Source organism: Danio aesculapii, chromosome 8 (genome assembly GCF_903798145.1).
Source record: "Danio aesculapii chromosome 8, fDanAes4.1, whole genome shotgun sequence".
Lineage (NCBI taxonomy): Eukaryota > Metazoa > Chordata > Actinopteri > Cypriniformes > Danionidae > Danio > Danio aesculapii.
In genome coordinates this window covers 35,692,350-35,713,062 of record NC_079442.1, presented here as the reverse complement: position 1 = coordinate 35,713,062, position 20,713 = coordinate 35,692,350, and the positions used below count along the sequence as shown (strand labels likewise).

The window sequence follows — 20,713 nt, the reverse complement described above, 5'->3', positions numbered from 1 at the left end:
ATTTACCGTAGTACCTGTTCTCTTATAGAGCCTGCAATAATAGTCATGTTGGACCAGTTAGACTACTTGAATGTTTTTTTCTCAGCAGTCACCTGAATAACATCCCATATATCATTCATAAATAGTGGAGTTGATGGAAATGTTTTTGTAGCAGTTTTTCATTAGAGAGCTGCAAACACAGCGGGGTAATCTGGCTTTGCTCTCTGCCTCGTTATCGTTACGTTCGTCACGCTTGTTATCTCCCGGCTCGTTCTTTGTTCCTAGCCCGTCTGCTAATCTCGCTACTGTCTGACACAAAAGTGGCTAATTAATCCTGTTAACATGGCAGCGATTCTTCATACAGGTCTGATTTCATCAAAGCGTTCACATCTAAGAGTGTCGTCTTCACTCTCCAGGAAAAGAGGAACTAAAACAGCCCAAAAGTTGGAGATTAAATGCGACGCAAGATTGAAAACATATCTAGTTTGCCTAATAACACAATACCTTATCGCTGTGAGGGATTAATCAGTCGGGGTAGGCTTTGATTGGCTGTTTTCTTTTCTTTGAAGGGAAACGGAGGGTTTAGAAGTTCAATTTAAAAAGCTTTTCTTTTGTGGGCTACAATTTAAAAGGAAACGATGCTTTAGTTGTGTTTGCCCAGCGGGAAAGTGTGTATGGCTAGGTTCAGAGTAGCATACTAACTCGCTACTCTCTGCAGTATGCATACTGTGCACAGATGACCTACTGCATTTGCCAAGACACACAGCACAGAATAATGTATGTCAGAATGCAATGAGCACAACTCAACATTCCGTTTCCATTCTTTTTTGTATGGAAGGCCATCGGGGTCAAAAGTGTACAGAACACATTAAAGTCGATTGCATCTACATGCTCGTTTTAACCATATCAATACATCAACAGCCACTGAAGTTGCTGTGTTTGTTATGTTTGCATATATGACCCATGGAAGTACACAATGTTTGTACTTGCAGGCTACCCTGCTGAATAATCCAGCTTAAACCAGCCCAGGCTGGTTGGCTGGTTTTAGCTGGTTGACCAGCCTAGTTTTAGAGGGGTTTTGGCCATTTCCAGCCTGGTCTTAGCTGGTCAGGCTGGAAAATGACTAGCTAAAACCAGCTTGACCAGCCTGGTTTAAGCTGGACATAGCTGGTTTTTTGCTGGGCTTCCAGCCTGGCTAGGCTGGTCAAGCTGGTTTTAGCTGGTCATCTCCAGCCTGACCAGCTAAGACCAGGCTGAAAATGGCTGGAAACCAGCCTGGAAATGGCCAAAACCCCTCTAAAACTAGGCTGGTCGACCAGCTAAAACCAACCAACCAGCCTAGGCTGAATTAAGCTGTTTTTTTTAGTAGGGTAAACATCATATTTATTTCACAATCTATAAAAATAGCCGTTTTAACATTCAAACTGTGTGTGTTTATGTGTACTAAACACACACACACAAAGCGAATGCCCTAACACAGTGGTTCTCAAACTGTGGGATTCCTTCTAGTGGAGGAATCGCTGAATAAAATAAAAAAAAACCCACACTTTTAACCCTTTGACGCGTATGATAACACCAATGTGATCAGTAAATTGATAGTAATAGGCTAAACCTTTTATTAATTTTTTAATGTTTGTTATGTATTCTATCATTTGAAGCTAATTTCAAATTGACAGGTATAGTTTAATCACTTGCTCAACTGACACACAAAGCCTACTCTTACGCTCAGTAAGCAGATCTAACTTCCAAGTATGTAAATCCAGTTCATATATTTAAAATAAAAGTTAATGTTTCGATTTCAAAAATATATGTTGCCTGTATATATGACTTATTTGTATATTTAAACAATTATCAAAAAGAGTTTATAGATGAATACGATGACATATAGCCTATATTTATGAGGTCCAAGGAACATTTCCAGGTTTTGATGAATAGGCTACTATATGTTAATACTTTACATTTCAGTACAGCAGTTTTTAATTAACTTTTAAAAGCACATTTTATTACATTTTTTTTTACCTGTAAGCACAGTGAAGTGTTAATGTTCAAACGATTTATAATGTTTAAAGTGGCTGACAATAATAAATATGCTTAATAAGAAGAATTAATCTGCTACAATTTTGAACGGCGCTGCGCTGTAGCTGCTTAATTAGGCCTACTACGCTACTGTACTTCAATGCTAGTTATTATGGTGGTACTTGTAGAGAAAAATTTCCGAGGTAGTACTTTGTGAAAAAAGTTTAAGAACCACTGCATTAACACACTCAAACTGTGTGTGCTGACAAGTTGTTTTGAAGATTTTTGGCCCTGATCACCTTCCATAATTTCTGTGCTAATTTTTCTGTCAAACTGTGACCAATAGCTGCATTTTACGCAAAGTTTTTGAAGTATGAATCATCTCATTATCTCTCCCACTGTTCATTAAACTACAGCAGACTAACAGCACATTCTGAACACAGCCTGTGTTTTCAAATGAAATAAGATTAGCATTCTGTGCTAACTGCGTTTTCGCAAGTGCTGCATTACATTGAATTTGAACTTTTGATTGCGAGTGCAAAGACAACTCCGCCATGTGTTTTGGTCATCTGAGATTCAGTCACAACACTGTTGCACAATTTGACCATGACATAACACTAGCAACATGATGTCCAAACCCCTTGTTTGTGCTTTCTCGCCTTCTACAACATCTCAACAGCTAATCACTGACAGATCACATGAGTATAACACAAATCCCACTTGTAAAAGTGAGCACAAGACATTTGAACAGTTTAGTGTGTGTGTTCTGTAATGAATTCGACTGTAATATTAGCCCCAGGTTCATTGGAAAAACATGCTTGTGGTGGCGTTTATGCAATAATACATTGCGTACCAGTTTCCACCTGGCATTAACGTTGCGTTTTCAGTGATCTAATCGCAGGTGGTCAGCAGAGACCATTACTAGGACTCTTATTTTCTCATTGGTTTTATGGAAGCAAGTCTAAGAGCCATGAATTTTGAGGCTTGTGGTCCCACAGAGAAGCTCTAGAATGGAGAGAAGTGACAACAGTGAAGAACAAGAGATGACCAAGCTTGGAACATGTATGTTTGTGTTTTGTTTTGATGTGGCAGTTCATTTAGTTGTTGACTTCTTTAAATGGTTACATTGGTGTCGAAACCCAGTAGGAAGGAGGAACACGCTGTCAAAAGAGCTGGTGGGCAATGCCAGGAGGGATAAAATCGACTCTCTGTTGTCTGTCAGGTCATGAAGTAGCAGATGAGGACTAAGGGGGCTCTCCTGTTTGGTGAATTTAACGTGATGGGGAGGAGCAGGGAGATCAAGGCAATGGAGGGCTCACTGCTGGACATCCAAAACTTGGCATTGAATTGGGATTGGGAGGATGTCTCTGACCTGCAATGGAGCAGTAGGTGAATATGAGATGGTAAGGAGGATGAAGCAGAGAGAAAAGAGAGTGGAGCGAGACTGGTGTGGCATGAGTGTTATTGCCTTTGCTGGTCATCTTTTCTGTCTCCTCCTTCTCCGAACACTGAATTTTGTTCAACACAACAAGCAGCCGGTTGGTCATTGGGCAGCGTAACTCCATTGGTGAGTATCTGTCAGACAGTTTGTTTGGTGTGTCCTACACGTCATCTCTCATCAGGTTCATGTCGGAGAGAGTTTGCCCGATTCACTATGTAGAATCTGTGTCGGCTATTCGGTGAAAGAGCTCTGATTGGCTGTTTAGATTTGAATTAGAGCACAAGAACAAATCTAAAGTGATGAAAGAAAGAACAAAAAGAAGTTGGGAAGCTGAATTTCCTAAATATTTGCAAATAATATAGATTATCAGACATTTGCATGAGCAAATCCCACTGTTGTGAGCGAGAAGTCAGTTAACACTGCTTTGTGTGCAGCACTAGTTCCGATTTCCCTTTGTGGAATGACAGTACAGATAATGCCGCCTGCAGGTATGGAAAATACATCATCTCATACAGGCGCAGTAAGTACTTTCTCGTTTCAGTCAGCTGTTGTCCATATGGTGTGTTCACGAGCATTTTCTTTTAGTCCTGATGAGACCAGACAAAGCCAATCCAAGCCACAACAACATCCAATTCTTTGATTTCAGCTTGATAAGTCCAGGGCTTTAGGTTAACAGGCTGTATTTGGTCATAGTAATAGTATTTGGTCTTTCATGGCAGTTTGAAAGCATTCAAACACATGAGTGTTTACACTCTGAAAGAAACCTGACCTCTAGAAGTGGGCCAAAGTTGACTAGTTTTACACCTTGTTATGTTTTAGACCTGCATTTAGTGTTGCTTACTTATGAATGATTTGATGAAAACACATCTTAATACCAGGTGTAAACATTTGTTAAATGTGTAATCAGTTTTATCCGAGATATATGAACTGATTTATTACGTTAGTTGTGGTACATTTCACTCCAGTTTAGAAATGAATCATCTTGTGTCAATCCAAGAGTGCTCAGTTGCGTTTGAACAATGTAGTACCGACACTAAAACTTTTAAATTGCTTCTACAAGTCTCTTTTATAGTGACTCAGGACTCACTTTGTTGTACCAGGTGAGCTTCTGAGCAAGTTTACTACTCCGGAATAGCTGTACATACTTTATGGAGCAGGTGTGTTATGGTAATAGTAATTTGTGTGAAACGCAATAACAGCTGTTAGTGTACTACCACTAAATGTTTCTCCAATGAGTCTAGTTTAGTAATATTATTGGATGTCTGATGTATTTGAGCTTTTTGATCATTCAGTGTCTATCCATCATGACTTGGTTTCAAAATACGTATCAGTGCATTTATGTTATGTAAAAAAATAAAAAAACAAACAAAAAAAAAACACCTGCAGTCCACATTCTCACTGAATGTTGCCTTGGAAAATCAACTCTGGTCTAACGTGGAGGTCAGAGCAGTTGGGAGCATGGTGAATTCTAGATCTTTGAGGCACTTCTTCAAAAAACACATTTTATCTCCCGTTTAAAATCGACATAGGTGGTTAAAAGCATGTGGTTCGAGCACAGCTGCGGATGAAACCATCATGGTCGTCAATTAAAATGTGCCACTTTGCATCATAGAAGGCATCATAAATTCTTCGATTGGCTACCTACACTATATTACAACATTTACCTTTAAACATTATACATTCTTGTTTCGTTTGAGGACAAGCCTCACACAAGATTAAAGAGAATCCCAAAAATAATAAAAATCAAACAAAACAAAAAGTGCACATTAAGTTAGAACTGTCATATTTTGCTAGGGTTGATGGGAAATGTAGTCTCTGGTGGATGCAGGCACACATCGATGGAGCTAAAATTGAGTCCCAGGCAACAGTGCGCGCACACACAAACATGGGCCTTAAATGAATGAGGATGCTGGGAAGCAGGAAGACAATCAACAGCTGAAATTTGGGGAATAGTTCTGAGTTCTGAAGTTCCTCTAGTCCTTCCAGTGTAACCCCAAAATAACTCGGGGGAGGGTCCGCACTTGAAGTCTTAATGTCGCCTTTTACCACAGTTTTTAGAAAACTTCTATGTGAACACACATAGTCTGAGCTAAACTCAGCTGTAGTAGTTTTGTAGAGCCGCAGGCAGAGAAATACATGCCGCATTGTTCTTCCCTCATACGGTTTCTTCAGTGGAGAGCAGCAGAGGATTAATGTACTCGAATCCCTCGAACTCAGACTGGTCTATTCTCTTTATCACATCCCTGAGGAGAGAAAACAACATTATTAATGAAGGAGCTACGATTCAACTGTACATTTTGCACTGTGGCTCAAAGCAAACGCTGAAAAATGGTGAATAAGGCGGAGAAATAAGGCTAATAGTGCAAATGAGGTGGATCCCCAAAGCCACGCTGACTTATTACATCATTAACAAGTACCAAAGAAGAGGTATTTACCAGCCAAAGTGAATTTTTCTGGAAAAATATGTTGGTGACTAGGTGTATAAGCAATAAGTATTGCAGAGAGAATTAGTTGCCCGCATCTCATCTCATTACATTTACATTTATTAATTAGCAGACACTTTCATAAAAAGTGAATTACATACGAATATTATTGCAAAGAGATTCAGCCCCTGGAGGCAAAGAGTCTCTTGAATATATGCTTAATTTATCGCCTGCGTGATTTAATGCAGTGGTGATTCCCAACATTTATTTTTGGTCTATAATTGGTTGAAAAAAAAAAGAAAAGCATTTTTCCAATATCTGTTATTAAATGCAATTGCAATATGATTATTTATGTTTGGACATTTAATGTTTTGTTATTATTTCCTTTGTTTAAGATGATTCTCTTGAATATGTGATCAATTTGACCTTGTATTTGTGGTTGGATTTAAATCAGCTGAGATTTTAATTATTCAGTAATGGGTTGACTTGAGAATGTCCCAACAAATAAAATGATTAAATTTACAACTGCAAACATTTATGATTTGTACCATTTATTCTTCAAATTATCTTTTGAATGAACAGTTTCAGCAAAAAAATATATTAATATTAAATAGAATATATATATATATATATATATATATATATATATATATATATATATATATATATACATACACACACACACACACACACACACAAACACACACACACACACTTGCCACTTTATTAGGTACACCTGTTCAATTCTTTCAACTCTTTAAAGCAAATTTTGCAAAACTGCCAATCACACGGAAGCAACTCAATGCATTTAAGGCATGGTCAAGACGATCTGCTGCAACCGAGCATCAGAATGGGGAAGAAAGGTGATTTAAGTGACTTTGAACGTGGCATGGTTGCTGGTGTCAGACGGGCTGGTCTGAGTATTTCAGAAACTGCTGATCTACTGGGATTTTCACACACAACCATCACTAGGGTTTACAGAGAATGGTCCGAAAAAAACACAAATGCCTTTTTGATGCCAGAGGTCAGAGGAGAATGGCCAGACTGGTTCCAGGGTATAGAAAGGCAACAGTAACTCAAATAAACACTTGTTACAACCGAGGTATGCAGAAGAGCATCTCTAAACGCACAACACATCCAACCTTGAGGCGGATGAGCTACAGCAGCAGAAGACCACAATAGATGCCACTCCTGTCAGCTAAGAACAGGAAACTGAGGCTACAATTCGCTCAGGCTCACCACATTGCACAATAGAAGATTGGAAAAATGTTGCCTGGTCTGAAGAGTCTCGATTTCTGCTGCGACATTCGGATGGTCAGGTCAGAATTTGGCATCAACAACATGAAAGCAGCATGGATCCATCCTGCCTCGTATCAATGGTTCAGGCTGGTGGTGGTGGTGTAATGGTGTGGGGGATATTTTTTGGTACAATTTGGGCCCATTAAAAATAATATTCAGTTGTTTTAAATAATGTAAATAAGTTGTTTTACAAAAAATTACAATATTTTGAATTATAAGAAACCAGCCAACTACTAAGATACTCATTTTAAATATTGTACTAAAATAAATATTCAAACACATGAGTACATCTATAAGCACAGAAACAACATTTCCATATCATTGTCAAGGGTCTGGTTAACCTCAAAGGCGGCTTTAACTAAAGCAGTGGACAGACAGAATTTCACTAGTGTGCAATGGAGAAATTCAGCAGCATCTTTCTCCTTTTACATATTTTCTGCATTAACAACAATCTTTGGTACATATAAAGACATAATACCATTGTTACTGAAATCAGAACCTCAGGAATCTATTGATCTCCTTTATCAGCCTGCATGCTGAGGATATACAGTACGCTCCACCTCTTCAATGGCGTAATGCTGAGACCATTCAAAACTCGTTTATCACATTCTGTCAAACACGGTCCATGGAGGACAATTCTCCTCTCCAACAGGCTCTGCGAGAACTGATATTTCACCAGATCCAGGATCAGTGCCCAATTGTGTTTGTGCTGTGTCTGTTTGAAGAAAGTCCCCGGAGGGCCACTTGACTCTATGTGGGTGTGTGGGGTCCAAAAGCCTCCAGCAAGAGTGAAATCTAAAATAACACCAGCGACACCTTTATGCCGTAATATCAGGCTCAGGTTTCAAAGGCAGTGCAGGGGGGAAATACGTGATGAAGAAACAGAAATATGGACGTTCTGGGCACTGACCAAAACAAACAAGCCTCTTTACTACACTAATGTTTCCTCAGAAAGGAATTACAAGGTGGAGCTGAAAAACAGCAAAGCTCTGGTCCTGTTTTCTCAAGCAGTACATTTTCAAATAGTTTTGAATAAAAAAATACAGAAAGCTGTTCATTTAAAACCTATATTCCTGACTTTTTTTTACATTTCACAACCTTTTTTTTCACCACCCTCCCCCTAATTAATTTTTTTTAAGTTACACATCAGACTTTAAAGTATTCCTCCATTTATTCATTACAAGCAATCATAAGCGAGAACAAGCTATTAAATATTGTCTGTGTGAAAAGTGTATAGAGTCACTAGCAACCTGAGGTATGTAATAGTGTAAGTACATTTATCCTGTGCAACAATAATAAATATCTGATGACACCAGAAATATCTGATGACACCTTTATTCCTCAGAGGGTAATGTCTTATACACAATGATACGGTGGCGCAGTGGATAGCACGATCGCCTCACAGCAAGAAGGTCGCTGATTCGAGCCCCAGCTGGGTCAGTTGGCATTTCTGTGTGAGTTTGCATGTTCTCCCTGTGTTCATGTGGGTTTCCCCCAGGTGCTCTGGTTTCCCCACAGTCCAAAAACATGCTATAGCATGCAATTATCGGTGTATTGGATAAGCTAAATTGGCCGTAGTGTATGTGTGTCAATGCAATAGTGTATGGTTGTTTCCCAGTGTTGGGTTGCGGCTGGAAGGGCATCCGCTGCATAAAAAAAGCATATGCTGTATAAGTTGACGGTTCATTCCGGTGTGATGACCCCTGATTAACAAAGGGACTAAGCCGAAAGGAAAATGCATGAATGAATGGCACAATGATATTGTGATGTGTCGATCGTGACTGCCGAATTACCAAAACTTTAAAACTTTTCTCTTTCTTTACTTTATGCAATCAAATAAGTGTCACTGATTGACTTGATGGTGAGTTAGCTGTCATTGATTAAAATACTGACTTTGAAGAAATGAGTAACAGTATTTCTGAGTATATTGTTTAAATTGTGAAAATGAGCGAGTCAGAAGCTGACTGTACTGGGGAAGTGTGCTCTAATGATGACAGAGATGGCAAAATCATCTGCTTAAACTCAACCCATTCAAGTTCCAAAAGGAATGAAATATGCTTTATTTGATTGTTTTTACAATATCAGGAGAGATTTTTTTTTTTTTTTTGCAATTGTAGCAAAAATAGATGTTTTTCTGTTATATTTAGATCTGGGTCGCTAAAAACCAAAACCAACACAAACTATGTGATAATCAGTGTTGGGTTAAGTTACTTTTGAAAGTAATTCATTACAATATTGAGTTACTCCCCAAAAAAGTAACTAGTTGTGTTACTTTGTTACTTTTTATGGAAAGTAATGCGTTACTTTCTGAAAAATATTTATGACATAAGTATAATGTATAAACTACTTCCAAAATGCATACAAACGTTTTTTGAAGAACGACAAGAGGGATATAATCTGAGAGAAGAACTCAATTTTAGGAGGTTGAAAATAAGAACAACTGTCTGTTTGTGGTGTAAAACTATGGAACAGCCTAGATCTGACTCTCAAACAATGTCAGGATAATAATCAATTTAAAAAGTTGTATAAATATATATTATTAAAGAAATATAATGATGAAGGTGACTGAAAAAGTATAAAAAGAGAAAGGTATGATGAAATTTTAATTAATGGCTATTTGCAGTACTATGTTTTTTTTTGTTTTGGGGTTTATGTTACAAAATATAAAGGTTCAAATGGAACTAAACATATAATTTGTCAAAGATGCCAAAAGGATAAAATATGTTTCATGTAAAAAGAAGATATAAGTTTAAGTAATAAACAAATGATGTATGTGGTAATGGGGTGGGTAAAATAATTAGCTTGTGCTTCATCCCACTCCATTTTCAACCATGTTGAAATGTATTTTTTGTAAATGATATTTTATGTATGATATTTTGTTCGAAAATGAATAAATCAAATCAAATCAAATCAAATCAATGGGTGGCGCAGTGAGTAGCGATGTCGCCTCACAGCAAGAAAGTCGCTGGTTTGAGCCTTGGCTGGGTCAATTGGCATTTCTGTGTGAAGTTTGCATGTTCTCCCCGTGTTTGCGTGGGTTTCCTCCGGGTGTTCCGGTTTCTAAAGTCCAAAGACATGTGCTATAGGTGAATTGGGTAAGCTAAAATTGTCCGTGTGTGTGTGAGTTAGAGTGTATAGGTGTTTCTCAGTGATGGGTTGCAGTTGGAAGGGCATCCGCTGCGTAAAACATATGCTGGATACGTTGGCGGTTCATTCCGCTGTGGCAAGCCCTGATTAATAAAGGGACTAAGCCGAAAAGAAAATGAATGAATGAACACAAGTATAATGGACTCATGACAATCACATTTATGACAGAAGTTATGATGTCTTGGTAATGTCAAGTTGTCATAACAAAAACGGGTTGTGAAATATTTGTTTGTGTCAAGCTGTCATAACTTTGACATCTCAAACAATGTAATCTTTGCATTTCAAATGACACAATGGAGTGAATGACTCAATGACAGTAGTCATGCATACAATCTCCTTCATATTCATGTCATGACAATAAAGGTGTCATGACAGTCTTATGAACACCCCCTTCAAGTACAGTGCTTTACTGGAAACAGAAATCTTTTGTGACATGATAAAAGTTCTGAAAGTAATCTTCCTGACCCCAAACTTTTGAACAGCGATACACTCTGTGTAAACTAAACTCCATAACAATGCACTGGGAATCCAGGTTCTTTTATAAGCCGTTTGTACGAGCATGTAAAAGGGAATCGTGTCTCTAGTCGCGTTGGATTCGAGTTCATCCTTTTCCGTTGCGCTCTGAGACACGTCCCGCTCTGGACGCACTTTCCTTTAATCCGAAAGACTAAATCTCTTACAAGGAAGGATTTCACCCCCCACCCTCTTTTTTCGTCTGCCAGATCCGTCAAACAAAAAAGGCTTCCATCACTTCCTCCCCCTCCTCGTCTCCTCCACCGTGTGGGACGTCAGGCTTTTCCAGAGCTCGCTCCGCTTTTGAAGTGTCTGGCTGCTGCGCTGCTTTGAAGCCCGCTTGGAAAATCTCGTATTGAACTAAGAACCCGCCGTGGCTCTTTAGATTACTGTCTGTCAGTTCATCTGCAACTTGCTTTCTGCTAATTATGAGTGACAGCTTCACCGACAAATTGCCTTGGTCGGCTTGGAGACAGCAGTGATTGTGTACTCTGCGATTAGTGTGCATAGTTCAGCGAGGTGCTGCTTGGGTTTCTCGTGGAGAGCAAAGAAATGAAATCACCTCAAGGTATGAGATGACCTCATTCACAAGCATCAGGGTTGTAGTGCATATGGAAATGAACGGAGAATGGCTGGATTCTTCCATTTACATGTAGGGAGTAATCAGGATGCAATAATGTAACTTAAATCAAGATAGACAGACAGACAGACAGACAGACAGACAGTGAAATGGAGGGAGGGACGGATGGACAGATAGATAGATTTAAAAACTGATAGAGAGATAGATAGACAGACAGAGACAGACCAAGAGAGAGAGTGATAGACGGATGGCGGGAGGGACAGACGGATAGATAGAAAGATAGATATATAGACAGATAGATGAACAGAAAGATAAATAGACTGACACACATACATACAGACAGACAGACAGACAGACAGACAGACAGACAGACAGACAGACAGACAGACAGACAGACAGACAGACAGACAGACAGATAGATAGATAGATAGATAGATAGATAGATAGATAGATAGATAGATAGATAGATAGATAGATAGATAGATAGATAGATAGATAGATAGACAGACAGATAGATAAATAGAGACAGATAGATAGATAGATAGATAGATAGATAGATAGATAGATAGATAGATAGATAGATAGATAGACAGACAGACAGACAGACAGACAGACAGACAGACAGACAGACAGACAGACAGACAGAAGCAGACAGAGATTTAGATGGATGGAGGGAGGGACAGGCAGACAAATGGATGGATGGATAAACAGACAGATAGATAGACAGACAGACAGACAGACAGACAGACAGACAGACAGACAGACAGACAGACAGACAGACAGACAGACAGACAGACAGACAGACAGACAGACAGACAGATAGATAGATAGATAGATAGATAGATAGATAGATAGATAGATAGATAGATAGATAGATAGATAAATAGATAGACAGACAGACAGATAGACAGAGATATAGACTGATGGAGGGAGGGACAGGCAGACAAATGGATGGATGGATAAACAGACAGATAGATAGATAGATAGATAGATAGATAGATAGATAGATAGATAGATAGATAGATAGATAGATAGATAGATAGATAGATAGATAGATAGACAGACAGACAGACAGACAGACAGACAGAAGCAGACAGAGATTTAGATGGATGGATGGAGTGGCAGACAGATGGATATATGGATGGATAGACAGACAGACAGATAGACAAAGATGGACAGAAAGAGACAGACAGAAAGACAGACAGAAATATAGATGGATGGAGGGACAGACAGACAGACGAATAGATATACAGACAGACAGAGAGACAGACAGACAGACAGACAGACAGACAGATAGATAGATAGATAGATAGATAGATAGATAGATAGATAGATAGATAGATAGATAGATAGATAGATAGATAGATAGATAGATAGATAGATAGATAGATAGATAGATAGATAGATAGATAGATAGATAGATAGATAGATGGATAGAAGGATATATGGATAGATAGATGGATGGATGGATGGATGAATATACAGACAGACAGAGATGGACAGAATATACAGACAGACAGACAGACAGAGACAAATGGATGGACGGATGGATTGACAGACAGACATACAGACAGACAAAGATGGACAGAATATACAGACAGACAGACAGACAGACAGACAGACAGACAGACAGACAGACAGACAGACAGACAGACAGACAGATAGATAGATAGATAGATAGATAGATAGATAGATAGATAGATAGATAGATAGATAGATAGATAGATAGATAGATAGATAGATAGATAGATAGATAGATAGATAGATAGAATTAAAACAGAGATAGACAGATAGATGGATGGATGGATGGATGGATGGATTTAAAAAAGACACAGACAGATAGAGATAAATATATAGACTGAGAGATAGACAGGCTTCGGCTTCTTGTGTGTTTTGACCAAATTGAATCAAATTCCCTCTCATGAACTGAAAGTGATCCAATTCTTTGATTCTCTTTGCGTAACCCTGGTAAATAGTTTATGTTTTAAATCCACATCCCTCAGATTTGGGCAATAATGGGATGAATTTCAGTCATGGTACCAAATCACGTTGTTCATCAAAGATGCCGCCCTCTTTCTGAGCTGCATTTTTGGAGCTCCATTTACCGTCGATTGAAAACAGGAATCCTTTTTAGCAGCTCGAGGGCCGCCTGTCTCTATGGATCAAATCAGAATAACAAATTCAGCCAGACATACAAGTCATTGTGCAGACTCGAGTTCCTCTCCACAGAAACACACCTCTGCAGAACAATACGCCTCAAAGCCCGGCGCGATTGTCCTTCACGCAGAATGACAGGAATGTCTGAAGAATCTCTTGAGAGAAATTGGCCGAGACCTCAACAACTGACCCCCATGTATTCACACATGCCATGAGTCAATCTACAATCCTCCGCCATCAAATAAATGCACATTTTTTTCCTTGACAAGTCTCTTATTTTAGCCCTTGTTTTAATCATGGCGGTATTCAAAAGGACCGAGCGTATGAATGAGCGTCTGAAGAAAAGACTATAAAGCTTAAAAGCCCCCCTAGAAACTCACTTCACACTGATTAAAGCCGGTTGCCAGCACCATCTCTGGTTTTTAATGCCTCTCTGCATCAGGTTTTTAGCTGTTTTCGAGCTGTTCTTTGTCCTGACTTTCAATGAGGCCTTTTTTACAGCGCACCTCATACTGTAAAGCAATCAGAAACTCCAGAGGGGATGTTTCCGTATGACATCATTACCTCTTGACGATAGCCTCCAGATGGGTAAACCATTTCACTTCATCTCCCTCTCACTTTCTGAAGGGGAATCTTAGACATAAACCTCACCATCCTGGACCAGCAGAATCAAGCTGAGTGGAAACCCCCGTTATTAAACGCCTAAATCATCTGCCGAGTAACTTTGAAGTCGTTAAAATATTACATAATCGCTCTCTCAAGACGGATTCCGCAGAAGTGACGACTGACTTTAATTTTCGGTGAAACATTTGGAAGACTCTGCAGCATGTAAGGTGATGCCAGTTTGTCTTTTCATAATTCAAATCTGCACCAGTTGCTTCAGTAGTTTTCAGCAGGTCTTTGGAAAACAGCTGATTCTTCTTTCATACATCTTTATTAATCGTTTGTAGTAATGAAACGCCCCACGGCCAAGCATAACATATTTGGATACTTACTCGTCGTCTGGCGTGAGCTGCACGGGTTCGTTGGTGAACTGCGTGTCAAAGTTTTCTAAACCGTAGTCGTCTGTGATCTGAGGTTTAAATGGTGGCGTCACCTGCTTCTGTTCCAGCTACAAGAGAAAAAAAGGGGAGAAAATTGGTACACAATCCACTCCGATATTACAATAACAATCAAAGATATTTGATTAACGTCAATGCGCTTTTTTCCCCTAAAACCTGGTGAGCAGTCTATACTGTCTGCACTGCAAACATTAAACATTAAGAACAGTAGAACGGTTGGCGCCAGTGGTGTACTGGTTGATTCCCGCCTTGTGGTCCTATGCCGATCCTTCCCCTCTCACTGCTCCCTATGCTTTTCTGTCAATACTCTCTACTGTCCCATCAATTAAAGGTGAAAACCCTAAAAAAATAATTATAAAAAAAAACTGTAGAGAACGGCTCAAGCTGAGTGTGTAAAAGTTTTAGTGCACATCAATAGATCCACAATTTTGACAGCTAGGTCACGTAAAATATGAATGAATACACTAGGATGAATGAATCCTTCCTGTTGAGCTCTTTGTAGTTTGTGACTTTTAAAACAAAAACATATTCAAACATCTGGTCCCGCTTTTTATTAACTGGCCTTAATTGTTATGTAACACAATGTACTTATTGTGTTCATATAGAATTGCACAACACTTCTGGCGCTCTTGAAGTGGGATACAGGTAGAGTTAGGAACAGGTCTGGGGGTATGGGTAGGTTTAAGGTTGTGTGAAGGCACAGGTGTCAAACTCAGTTCCTGAAGAGACACAGCTCTGCACAGTTTAGCTTTAACCCTAATTAAACACTCTTGATCAAACTAATTGAGTCCTTTAGGCTTGTTTTAAACCTCCAGGTAAGTGTACTGAAGCAGGGTTGAAACTTAATTGCAGCCCTCCCGGAACTGAGTTTGACACCCCTGGGTTAAGGTAAGAGGTGGGTCAACAGTGTAATTCTGAATGTAATTACGGAAATTAATTACAGATGTGATTATAAGCATATTATTTAAAAAATATTAGTACAAACATATACTGTATGTACATAAGTGGTTAATTTAAATGTGTTCATAATAATTAAGGCCACTTAAATATAAAGAGTTCACCAAAGTTTACCATGTCTGAAATGCCCATCTGACACGTATGCCTGCTTTTAGTATTGAGAAAATCCTGTCCTGGCTCATTGTGGTTGAAAGACTTGATTAAACAAATTAAAGTGAAGCTGAAATATACTAGCACTATGAAAAACTTTTAGCCATACAGATAAGAAAACATTATGAGAAACAGAATATTTCACTTTTATTTCACAAAACAGTTTGCCTTTATTTTAAGAGAGAGAAAGTGCAAATGTGTACTTTGAGGCACAGTTTGTCACACAGTTCTTATTTTAAACTTGGTTTTGTTAATGTTGAATTATTTAAGTGAAACATATTTTGTGTATGGGACTAAATGGATTATGGATTTAATCAAATTGAACAATCAATTTATTCGGTTAATTAGCATCAGTTGAACCACCCCAACTTTTTTGACTACAGTGTTCGCTCCACTAATCCATTGGTGTAAATTTCATATTTAATCATTTAATACATTTAAGTAAACATGAACATTTAAATTAAACTGAAATGGCAACTACTTTTAAAAAAATACTCAAAATACCAACAACAATTACTCCAACAATCTGCTTTATTAAAAAATATGAAAATGATAACTTTTTTGAAACCTCGCAAGTGACTGATTTGTACATTTTCAAGTAATATATCTTAGCACAACACCAAATCTCAAGAAATAGTCTCAGTGAAAACACATAGGTTTTTAAATTATATTACGTGTATTAAATACTAAATAAAACACCAAAACCACAATAATTACAGTCCACCATCTTGGAAGATAGAATTGTGTTCAATAACATTTTGGAAAAAACACAACTGCCAATTCATATCTACTGTAGAGAGCTTTGATAAATGGTTGACCTAGTGTGACATCAACCCGGGCTCATTCTAAAAAAACGTACTGCTATATACATTTCTGGAGAGCGACAAATACGTCTCAGGAGCTATTTTTTTTTTCTTGCAGTTTTTGTTTTCGCGAATCCACCAGAGGCCGCTGTGAATGTTTTTTAAGATCTCAAATTTCCCTTGTGCGCCATTCGCACCTGCTGTTCTCACCTAAATCCACCAGAGACCACTGTCAACTTACTTACTGATCAATCGACTGACCCACCCTTTTTTGGATTCTGTTTTTGTCTTACACACTTTCTGGAACCATTCTTGAACTCCGACCCCATCATCGTGATTAACTCGTCTCTGTGCCTCAAGTCCGCCGATGTACATGGCGAGCCACTGGACATACTGATAAAAGCAGGAAAGCAGTCCACATTGAGGTAAGCGGTCAGATGCTAGCGCAAAAAGGAACAGCTTCATACCTACTTCTGGCTACTTAATTTGCGATCTCCAAAAATGCATGTACATGCAGGGCTACGTTTTCAGAATGAGCCTATGTTGTGTGACACCCATGTTCACATAAAAACAGGAAGAATGTAAACTTAGACTCTAACTCTAGATTCTAACTCAGGGCCACTAATGAAAGATGTTTAATTTTTCGCAACATAAAAACACTCTGAAAGTCACCAAAATATTGTCTCTGAGGGACACTTCGGAGATCTGATGCACCTCAGAGTGTTTTTAATAAAAGAGAACAAAAAAGTGAGGAGCAAGGAGAAAATTAATGGAGGGCAGAAAGAAGAAAGAACGCCATTGATTTATAGTAGACCGAGGACTGATGTTAAGCACTTGTCAGAGTGGACGGATTCTGCGGATGTCAACAGTATGGGTCAGATGAGGTTTGTTTTCCCATTTTGGACTCTTTTCGCTTCTCTAATGTTCGCTGTGTGTTTTGAGGACACCATCCTGCTGTGCTTCACTCCACGCCGAGCTGCACAAGCTGGAACAGATGGCCACTCTTCTCTCCTTTCACTAGCTTCTCACTCTCTCCATTTAGTCTAATTCATGAGTCCAGCTTATTGCCTCGTGTTGGTCTGTCAAATGGCAGAAAATAGACTTTTACATTTATTAACGAAATAGTGAGTGGTGTTTGTGCAAAACTAGCCGATATACGGTTGGCAGAATGTTCTGAGTCTTTTTTTGTTGCTGTTTTTTTTTTGTTTGCAGCTGATTTGCGGTTATTTGGTATTCTTTTTTTAATCACCCTGTATATTTACGAGATAGTATGCCACAATTGCTTAAAGTCCACCCCCCCCCCAAATCACACTTTTGAGAGAGAAAAAAAAATGAAAATTAAAAATTATTATTATGATAATAACTTTGAATTATTAACTCTATTAAAGCTATAGTTCACCCAAAAATAAAAATTCACTCACCATTCATTCCTAAACAAACATTGCTGAAAACAAAGATATTTTGAAAAACCGCCATTGACAACAACAGATGAAACAATTCTATAAAAAGTTAATTGCTACTAATTTCCAACATTATTCAAATAATATTATTTATTTTTAAAAGTAATGCGTTACTACTCGTTACTTTAGAAAAGAAATGTTATTACATAACTTGCGGTACATATAACGCGTTACCACCAACACTGTATGTGGAGGCTGAGTGAATGATGACAGAATAAAAAATTGGGGGGAAACATCTCTTTAACAATTTGCCAGAGTCAAAATTCTCAGCTCCAAAGTGACAGTCGTCCATAAATCTACATTGTAAAAAAAAAATGCTGGGTTCCACACAATTGACTTGTGTTGGGACAATATGAAAGAATTACGTTAAATAATTTGTTTTTTAAGAATTTAAGTGGATTGAACATAAAACAATGAAGTTGTCAAAAAAAAACTCAAGAATTGTGTTGTTTCAGCTCAATTTAAATAAGTAGTTTGAACGAACAGCAAACGTAATTGTTTAAGTGTATATTTTATTTTGTGGTCCAATATATTTCTATACTAGGTTTAAACATTTTGGATCTCTAACACTATTTTAATTAAATATTTACTTCATTTGGCAATTAATAAATTTATGAAATTTGACATTTAAAACTAAAGCATTTTTTCAATATTCGAGTATATCCACATATAATACCTCACAATTTGACCTAATTTTCTGATCAAATAAATGCAGCCTTGATTACCAAAAGAGACTTCTTTTTAATCATACGAAAATCTCCAGACTTCTGAAAAGCAGTGTATAGCACATCGTCATCCTCCTCATTTTTCCCAAGAGCAATCCACTCTGCCTTTGCATGTGTTTGGATTGCAGTGTAATGGCAAAACAAAAGCCGAAAGAGACATAACAACGAGTTAAAGACGGCACACGGGGGAACAGGGATGTTAATTGGTGCCCAGCCGCCATGTGTGCATGTTTTTTTATTCCCGAGGCCATTGAGAGTCAGGCGTGACGCATTTGGCTGCAACCTGCTTGGTGGAACATGCTAATGCTCGTCTCTGTAGCAGAAAACCAATTACACACGCAAAACCCATCCAGATGCACAGAGACTCTTCACGCTGCTGTGTGGGAGTGGATTATTCCCCACTCAGCTCCACAGCAAAGTCTCGCTTCCAGCCGTTCTCTCAGTCTCCCTGTCGGGGGTCCGGCATCCTCCTTTCTGTGACAAAATGAAGGCAAATCTGCTAGGATGATTGCAATGGGACTCTATGGCTCCCTTCACACCTGCTATTGATGTGTTGTTGGTGATCGCATCTCAGTTTGATTACATTTGATCACATTAAAAGTGTTGTAAATGCACCCAGGATGCAGCGGGATCTGATCACACAACATTTTCCATCCGAAATGTGTGAGTATAATGGATTTGTAATGCAAATGGTGATTTGTTTCTGGATTCTGGATCAGGTCACCAGAAATGAGTTTTAAAATGAAGAATGCAAAGTCTCTTAATGGGATATTTCACTCAAGAAATAAAAATTGGTAAAAGTTTTTCTTTGTATACACACAATATACAGTTGAAGTCAACATTATTCGCCCTCCTGTGATTTTTCTTTTTTCTTATATTTCTCAAATGATGTTTAACAGAGCAAGGAAATGTTCACAGTATGTCTGATAATATTTTTTCTTCTGGAGAAAGTCTTATTTGATTTATTTCAGCTAGAATAAAAGAAGCTTTTACTTTTTTAAAAACCCATTTTAGGGTCAATATTTTTAGCTCCCTTAAGCAATATTTTTATCTGATTGTCTATTAAATACTAGTATGTTAAAAAATATCTAGTCAAATATTATTTACTGTCATCATGGCAAAGATAAAAGGAAACTGTTACTAGAAATGAGTTATTAAAACTATTATGTTTTAGAAATGTGTTGGAAAAAAAATCGTCTTTCTGTTAAACAGAAATTGGGACTAATAATTCAGGGGAGCTGATAATTATGCCTTTAACTGTATACATGTAAATGGTGTCCACAATAGTCGTATTAGTAGGGCTGGAAGAATAAATTAATGCAATGTGATTCATGGATCGAATTCGGAATGTGCTGCGATTTTCAATTGATTCTGAGCTTAGTTTTGAACAGTAGATGTTGCTCTAGGCTAGTTTTTAATCGTACACTCTTGGTGAGCAAGAAGAAGAGTGCTTGTGCTTACAATTATGTGCTGTAAGTCAGTGGTCCTCAACCTTTTTATCACTGCGGACTGGTCAACACTTGAAAATTTTACCGTTTCGTAGGTTGCTAGGCGACCATCAACTGTTTTCTCAAAGGATGACAAGCTGACAAAACATTGCTGTCACTCTGATACAAGTTTTATTTATGGAAAAAAATGCAAAGCACTGAAGTTTGAGGGTTCTGTGTTTGGGATAATTAATCTACCAAAATGTGTATATTCCACACAAGCTGAAGGAGCTGTTCGGTCAATCGCTGTACGAGCTTGTTTTATGCTGCTTGTACACGCAAGCCGCGCACCTTCAATGGAAACAACTAACTCTAGAAAACACACAATGGGACAAATGGGTTGTGGATCCTTGGAAGTTTGTGGTACTTTGACTGGGCCCTTTCCCCTTAGCAAAGAAACTTTCTAAAAACTATTAGTTTTTGTCTCTTACTAATTTTGCTGCTTGTGGGTTAAATTGGACACTCAAGTGACTGAGATGTAACTGAGAGAATATGGTCATTTTTCAAAATAAAAG

At 38.2% G+C, this 20,713-nt stretch overlaps 1 protein-coding gene across 2 annotated transcripts in view; it reads right to left on the bottom strand.

Moving 5' to 3' along the window:
- Positions 1–1,162: 1,162 nt before the first annotated feature.
- The window catches only part of prkcz (protein kinase C, zeta), a 206,199-nt gene continuing 186,648 nt past the window's right edge, over positions 1,163–20,713 (bottom strand). For both annotated transcript variants that reach the window (XM_056463849.1, XM_056463850.1), the window contains 2 exons: positions 14,551–14,666; positions 1,163–5,679 (listed from right to left, as the gene is read on the bottom strand). In XM_056463849.1, the coding sequence (XP_056319824.1) occupies positions 5,592–5,679; positions 14,551–14,666 (204 nt within the window). In that variant the 3' untranslated portion in view covers positions 1,163–5,591. The remainder of the gene's footprint in view (positions 5,680–14,550; positions 14,667–20,713) is intronic.